Source organism: Momordica charantia, assembly GCF_013281855.1.
Source record: "Momordica charantia cultivar OHB3-1 chromosome 9 unlocalized genomic scaffold, Mcharantia_2.0 BLBB01000009.1, whole genome shotgun sequence".
NCBI classification, from domain to species: Eukaryota; Viridiplantae; Streptophyta; class Magnoliopsida; order Cucurbitales; family Cucurbitaceae; genus Momordica; species Momordica charantia.
In genome coordinates, this window is record NW_028275167.1 from 22,023,551 (window position 1) to 22,030,924 (window position 7,374).

General features: G+C 34.1%; 1 protein-coding gene across 2 annotated transcripts; it reads right to left on the reverse strand.

Annotated features, from left to right (window-relative positions):
- Positions 1-402: 402 nt before the first annotated feature.
- Positions 403-5,855, reverse strand: LOC111018329 (anthranilate synthase beta subunit 2, chloroplastic). Of its 2 annotated transcripts, none has more exons than XM_022294371.2 (9): positions 5,696-5,855; positions 4,910-5,002; positions 4,638-4,795; positions 2,249-2,319; positions 2,103-2,140; positions 1,903-2,013; positions 1,655-1,754; positions 1,410-1,545; positions 403-705 (listed from the first exon to the last, which is right to left on the reverse strand). In XM_022294371.2, exons 2-9 carry the CDS (start codon positions 4,998-5,000, stop codon positions 592-594), a joined length of 819 nt encoding a protein of 272 aa, XP_022150063.1. In that variant the 5' UTR covers positions 5,001-5,002; positions 5,696-5,855; the 3' UTR covers positions 403-591. The 2 variants fall into 2 exon arrangements, with proteins under 2 accessions (XP_022150063.1, XP_022150061.1); XM_022294369.2 differs by having other exon boundaries at positions 4,898-5,002.
- Between the last annotated feature and the right edge of the window lie 1,519 nt (positions 5,856-7,374).

Below are 7,374 nucleotides of genomic sequence, written 5' to 3' on the forward strand. Positions count from 1 at the left end.
ACTACTATGATATATTATTGTCACCTCCATGTAAAATCATTAACCAACCTGCAATCATATCAATAGATTCATCATATGCAACGTAATTTATTCCTAAGTGAATTATGATATCTTTTTTTACAGAGTTACCATTTACCAATTTTACATGGTAGAGACAAGAATGTTCACTCAACCAAGGCCATTGTTTTAATTTAGTTTCAACTTGATCCATCCCTATAATTTTAGAAGTTTCGATTTAGTTTGATCAAACCTCATGAATCGTCCTGTCATTACCATATTCACACATTTTTTAATTTAACCTTAATCGAAATTAAACTAAATTTAGCTCTATTCCAAACTTATAATTCATAAGCATAAGTTTTTTTTTCTTCTTCTTTAGAGCATTACAATTCAACAAGAAACTGAAGATTCACAACTTGATCAATTTCAGATCAGATCAGCCATTAATAAGTGGAGTGAAGATAATATGTGGGTACACATATTCATTGAAATACAATTATAGAACACTGGTTACTTAGAAAAGAAGTGAAGATGGATTTCAAAGGTGTAAAATGTTAAGTAGATGAAGACAGACTCAACCAGAAATTGAGTTTATGAATGAAGCAGCTCTGCCTCCCTCTCCCTCTTCTCTATCAGTTTCACAAAGTTGCGAACGATGGACATCCCCTCATTGGTTATAATGCTTTCTGGGTGGAACTGAACTCCCTGCAACATAACATTATAAATTCAAACCACCAACTTCATTTCTTGTTTCTACAAAATACCCCGGTTGCTCGACGACCAAAACACAGGTTCTATTTACCAAGTCTTTTTGTTGCCACTGTATTCATCGCCAATGTTTATGTATCTTGTATCTTGTTTCTTGTTATCTAATTCTTTGAAAAAGAAAAAGAGAGCATTTGATAATTGTTTGTTATAATGTGTTCTCCTTTTCGAGGAAAAAGGAAATGGCTCTCACTTCTTAATCTAAAATTTGAAATTTTGAAAAGAAATTTAAAGTTCTGCTAGAAATATAAGATATTAAAAAAGCTAGCTTATCTCGGTTTAATTTGTTGAGCTAAACATTACTTGTTATACTTAAAAGGGAGTGTTTGAGACGCGGGTTCGACATCTTAAGCCTAGGAATGTTAATAGGGTTTAGGAAAGCTGTGTTTGAGGTAGAGGTTTATTAGAAAGCTAAGATTTAGAAAAACTATATGAAAAAAATGGTTTGGGAAGAGCAGATTTGAAGTATCATTGAAACCCAAGAATTTTCCCAACACAAACGCACAAGGCAAAAAACATGGATTCGACATCTTAAGCCAAACCAATCCAAATCTAATCCTTCCTCCGAACGCCTCTAAAAGAGCGTGAAACCTCAATGAATAAGGTACTTTAATTGGTGATGAGCAGAGGGAAACAAATCTTACCTGTAGATATTTGTATTTCTTGTGACGAGCAGCCATTATCAACCCATCTTCAGTCCATGCTGTAACTTCCAGTTCATCAGAGGGAAAACTTTCCTTGTCAATCACCAGGCTGTGATATCGACCAGCAGTGAACGGACTAATATTTACAACCAAAACACCATCAGTAGGCCGTACTTAGATAACAAAACATGACATTTTCAAAAACAACAAATGTAAAAAATATAAAGCCAATGATAAGAACATACTTTGATAACCCAGATAAAAGCCCTTCCTCACCCTTCTCATCATAGTAAACAGGAGAACTTTTTCCATGCACAACACCATAAGGGGAACGCACAATTTTCCCTGAGATGTCATAATGTCACCTCTTATTTTCCACACTTAAAATTTAACAGATTGTCTCAAGCAAAACAAATTGGAGGAAACTAAAATTATCAGTAAATATGGTAACTAATAATGTCGGAAAAGAAAAATTCAAAAATTGGGATTTAACCTCCAAAAGCCTCTCCAATGCATTGCAAACCCATGCAGACACCAAATAGAGGAACAGTAGGTCCAAGTTCCAAAACAGTTTGCAACGATATCCCAGAATCCTGAGGCGCACCTGCAGATGAGGATGTTATAGAAGTAATGAGTCTCGGACCATTGTGAGATATTATTGAACATCAACTGATTACTCAAGAGAATCCTAACCTGGCCCAGGGGATATTAGAATTCCTCGTGGGTTTTTCCTAGAAGAATAACATGAAGTTCAGTACATTATGGTTCAAATAATACAAATCAGTTCACTTGATATCTTTGAAAGCCTGCCAACTGAATCGTGTGTAGAACAACGATACCTTCGTAACTCATCCACAGTCAAATCATCATTTCGATAAACCTCAAAATGGCATCCCAGCTCTCCAACATACTGCAATCATGGTCAAAGTATACAATATATTAAACTATAGTTTTTATTGCCTAAAGTATTACTCATTTTCATTTTTAATGGCAAAACTTTTAAGAAATTATAGACTTTCATTAATGAAGAACCTAGAAGAAAAAAAAAGAGAGAGAAAAGGGGCCAAGAAGACTAAAAAATTCTTCCAATAAACCTTAACAAAACAAGACAAAGTACACTTTTTGTCCCTAAACTTATATCTGTATCTATTTGGGTCTTATGATTTAAATCTTGAGTTTTCAGAAACAAGTCTAAATAGTCCATGACATTAATTTTTCATTAACTAATGTAATGAAAAGCTAACTGAACTTTCTCTTATTCATTTTAGAATATCAACTAATAATTTTTTTTATCACTTCCTCTTCTTCTCTTCCTCTTCGCTCCTCCTCACTTCCCCCGTCTCTCCACTTTCCTCTGCTTCTTCTATTTTAATATTAGCTTTGCTGATATGGCATTAAACAACTAATTTTATGCTTTTTATTGCTTATGTGGCAAACTAATTATTTTTTTATTACTTCCTCTTCTTCTATTTTTCTTTTCTCCCCCGATTTTCTCTCCACACTCCCAGTTTCCCTCTCATTTTTTTTTGGTTTCTCTCTCTCCTTTCACCCAAATCACCCTGCCTTTCTCTTGAATGGGTGACCTTGAAGAATTTGTTCAATGGCTTGAGCCATTGAAAATGATGACACATACTCAAATTGAACTGATTGGAAAGCAGAGCCCCAAGATGCTAAGAAGAGACAGGTTGGCAGGCAAATGATTTTATCCACTATTTAGGAAATGGACTTGTGGGTAGAGTAAACCGAGAAAAAAACAGGTTGGCAGTCTAAAGAGAAGTAATTGAACAAAAATTAATCCAACTCCTTTTTATACATAGTTGCACTTCCATCTGTGATTCTCTACAAAGAAATAATTGAGCAAGAATTAATCCAACTCCTTTTTATATAATATCCAAGAAGTCCCGATCAATATTTTCAAAGGCTTTCTAAATGTCAAGTTTGAAAATAAACCTCTTTCCCTTCATAAACTCCAATAATAAACAATTTCATTGACAATAAGGATGGCATCTGTAATCTGCCTTCCAATAAAGGTAACAGAGATCGTACCAAGAAGCACTTATTTAAGTCCATCAGCTAGTGTTTGGGAAAGAATATTCTACACTCATGTGGCTAAGTTGTTTGTTCTGATTTCTGATACTTTACATGGGCGAGCTTTCTAGGAATCAAGGCTAGAAAAGTTTCATTAACTCATTCTATAAAACCAAATTATGAGGAAAAACCACTAGGAGCAAGCGCCTTTTTTTTTTTTGCCAACCCCATTCAAAGCAAAATTGATTTTGTCCTCCTTGAAGAGAGGACTTGACTACCTTGAGTTGAGGGCCTTGCCATTGGAATTTAATAATTACAAGATAAAACTTCTCCTCCTCATTGAGAAAGGTTTTTGAAATAAAGAAGAGTTTTCATCCTCCTCACACAGCCAAACTATTTTTGCATTTTTTGGCTCCACATCACGGCTTTCTTAATGGGAATATCACGGAGTCTTCCCTATGGAACATTTTGACTATCAAAAGCCTCTTAGGAAAGGCCACAAGATTCTTCAAGATGATCCAAGCATACAATAGCTTTATTCAGATTCCTCTTGCTAGAATGGATGTTACCAGAAATGTCTTTGTTCCACTAAAACTTGCAGATTTCCCTGGGTACTCTCTAGTGGTAATGTACCTCCACCAATAATCACAGAGATTAAGGAATTGGAGTCTGAAAATTAAATGTTTTGAAACTAAAAAGGGATTGGTCTCCACTTGAGGTTGGTAGATTCAAGGGGGACAGGAAAGTGGTTCGAGACTGTATGGGCAACCTCTTCATTTTAGATTGCTGAACTTTGGCCACAATTTCATGAGAAGGTAAGATTTTGTCAATGTGGGGAAATGGTATGGGGGACCAGACCACTTACATAAAACCAAGGAGATCCAGAAGCTGAGAGGAGCGAATGAAAAAGTTCATTTTTCATGCTAGAAGTAAAACCCGATGGTGGATTTATCATGAATTCGTTTAACCACTTTGAAAAATTCAACGACTACATGACATATAGAAAATCGGAGAAAATCCAAAATGTATCAAAACAGTGCATGCACCAAAAAGTAAGTCATTAATCATGAAGTTTTTTCCATTAGAAACAAATTTCATAGATAAAATTTAAGTGCCAGGCTAAAGCCTATGGAAACCAAGGGACTACAAAAATGAATTAGTCACATTTTTTAATCTCAAAAGTAAATTAAAAACTCCAACCTGACAAAGATTGTAGGTGAAGCTATCATAATTGTCAATGACAATGATTGGATTCTGGGTCTTCTTATTCAAACTTGAAGTCTTTGAATTTGTCTCGGTGATTGAAATTGAGGCATTCAATACAAATCTATTTGGATTCTTGGTCACAAATCGAATATCTGCAAGAGAAGAAGTAGAAGAGAAATGAAAACATAATCGTCAGTCATCACAGTCAATGACAAAGACAAATTCACGGGAGGAGTATGATGAAAAAAAATTACTTGAGGGCGCACATGGGCCAGGTTTTTGAGTGGTTTTTGATGTTTTGGAGAACAGCGAACTTTTGGGATGAAAAGAAGCAGTAGAGGATGTAATAGCTACCATGTCTGCACGAGAAAAGTAAAATGATAGTTTCTACAAAACTGCAAAGGTAGACAACATCAAAATAAGGAAAAATAATTCCGCGACAATGTGGTTGCCTCTAATAATTGTTCGATGCAAGTTCAAAATCTGGCTGCCCTAATAACCATTAGATACAGATCTGAATCACAGTTCTTAAATTCTCTTTCATATATCCAACGGTGACCAACCACATTGTTCTAGTCCTGTCAAACAATCCCTCCAAAACAAGGAGATTCAAAATCATCACAGCAACCAAAACACAATTTCACAATCACAATTAAAAATCATCATCAATTAGCAGAAATGGATACCCCCTCCCCTCCCCTCCCCTCCCCTCCCCTCCCCCAAACAATCGACAGAACACAAGGTGGATGAAAATAACTATGAATCACATGGGTGGTCATTTTTCACCCAAGAAATAGCAACCAAAACCTTCACCGTCCACATTGTCTACACCTTCATTTGTTCTCATGGGCATCAATCAAATTCACAAATTAGCGCAAAAAAAACATTCACATACGGCGGACAATTCAAAGTTCCCACATGGGGGGGAAGAATTAGAACTAGTTAAACACTCCGATGTTGTGAAGCCTCAATTAAACATCAAACAGAACAGCGAAAGCGAGAGAATGAATGGGAATTTGCAGATCAACAAAGAAGCATAGAAGAGGAGATACCTGGGTTTGAATCTGTTCCTGATGAGGAGGTGTGCAGTCCCGTTTTGGTGGGCGAAGGAGAAAGCTAAATAGTGTTGTTTGGGTCTCTGTTTCTCCTCGTAATTCACAAAAAACCCATTTTCAAAAAGAAAAAGACATGGACTTTTTACCCACGTTTAATAAATGGAGAATTAGGCTTCACTTTATGTGAATGTACGATTAAACCCTCCACATGTAAAATTTAGGTTAAAATTCTATTTTGGTATCGTACTATCAGTCTTGATTTATTTTAGTTCCCGTTCTTTGAAGTGTTTATTTTAATTTCTGTACTTTTTTTAGTATGATTTCTGTACTTTTAAAAAATGATTATTTTAGTCTCTCTTTCCAAAATTTTAACCCAACTTTTATGCTTAACAGAAACTTTATAGTATAAAATAATGTTTTACATTTTAAGAAATAAATATTGTTTGTAGTGTCGTATTGGAATTTCGATATAAAAATGAGATTAAGAATAAAATTAAGGAACTAAAATGGTTACTTTTTAAAACTACAAAGACTAAAATGAACATTTTGAAAATACAAAGATTAAAATGATCCAAAATTAAAAATACAATGATCAAAGCAAATATTTTGAAAGAATAGAGACCAAAATTAACTAAAGATGGACCAAACTAATTTAATAGTGGCCTTTTGATTTGGGAGCCGAGGTCTCGACCGAGACGGAGCAGCAACGACGGAATGAAGATATACCATAAACCAAACTAAGTCAAAAATTTCTATTTCAGAATTGAACAACCAAGATATATATTTGAAGGTCTCATTATTTTTTTTGAAAAAATCTTGATTATTCATGCTTCCAAAATAAATAAATAAAATATATGTTATGTTTTTTAGTATAATAAATATAGGGGATTAACAAAGGTTAGATTTGGTTTGGGTTGGATTTTAAACTTATTTAAGTTGGATCGAGTTTATTATTTAATATGTGTTGTTTGGGTTGAATAAATTTACAACCCGAACAATTGAGTTGAGTTTAAAAATTACATCAACCCAACTAAACCCAATCCATGAAAACCCCTAATTTAGAATGAGGCCAGGATTTTTTGCAGTATATTTAACTTTACTTCAGTTCAGTTCAGTTCGATTTTATTTGATTGTTTAACATAATCGAACCGAGACGTAGGATCGGTACAGCGGTTTTGATATTTGTAATTTTATGTAGAAAAGGGCTATTATCCAATATTTAAAAAATGAGGTCTATCAACCTTTATTTTGGGGTTACTTTGGTAAATTAGCCCGGGGAAGGGAGGGGTAGCATGAAACGGCAGCGTATTGTATCGTACTACTAATGAGATGATCTGTACGTGACACGTGTGTGGGAAATAGGAGAAACGGCTCCTTTTTCCTTTTTTTGGGACAAGTTAAAATTTTTGTTCGGAAATTGGAATTTCAGAACTTACTAAATTTAAATTTTTGTTTTTGTTTTTTCTGTTTTTTGTTTTTTTTGTTATCAAATAAGAAAATAGTAGAAATTTGTTTTTTTCATCTTGTTTATGTTTATGACATTTTGTTTGTTAATTACGTTTTAAAACCAACACTTTATAACTAAAAAATAGAGAAAAAAAAATTTGTTTAGATTTTGTTTATCTACCGCAGGTTTTATTTTAAGTTTTTCAATTCAATCAAGTTATATAAAATTC

What these genes read in the sequence shown, in the direction of transcription:
- LOC111018329 (XM_022294369.2), bottom strand. Translation starts at nt 5,000, where the DNA reads ATGGTAGCTATTACATCCTCTACTGCTTCTTTTCATCCCAAAAGTTCG. An exon ending in TCACCTACAATCTTTGTCAG is followed by an intron (nt 2,320 to 4,637) that starts GTTGGAGTTTTT and finishes CCATGATTGCAG; the next exon opens with TATGTTGGAGAGCTGGGATG. An exon ending in TCTAATATCCCCTGGGCCAG is followed by an intron (nt 2,014 to 2,102) that starts GTTAGGATTCTC and finishes CCTCATCTGCAG; the next exon opens with GTGCGCCTCAGGATTCTGGG.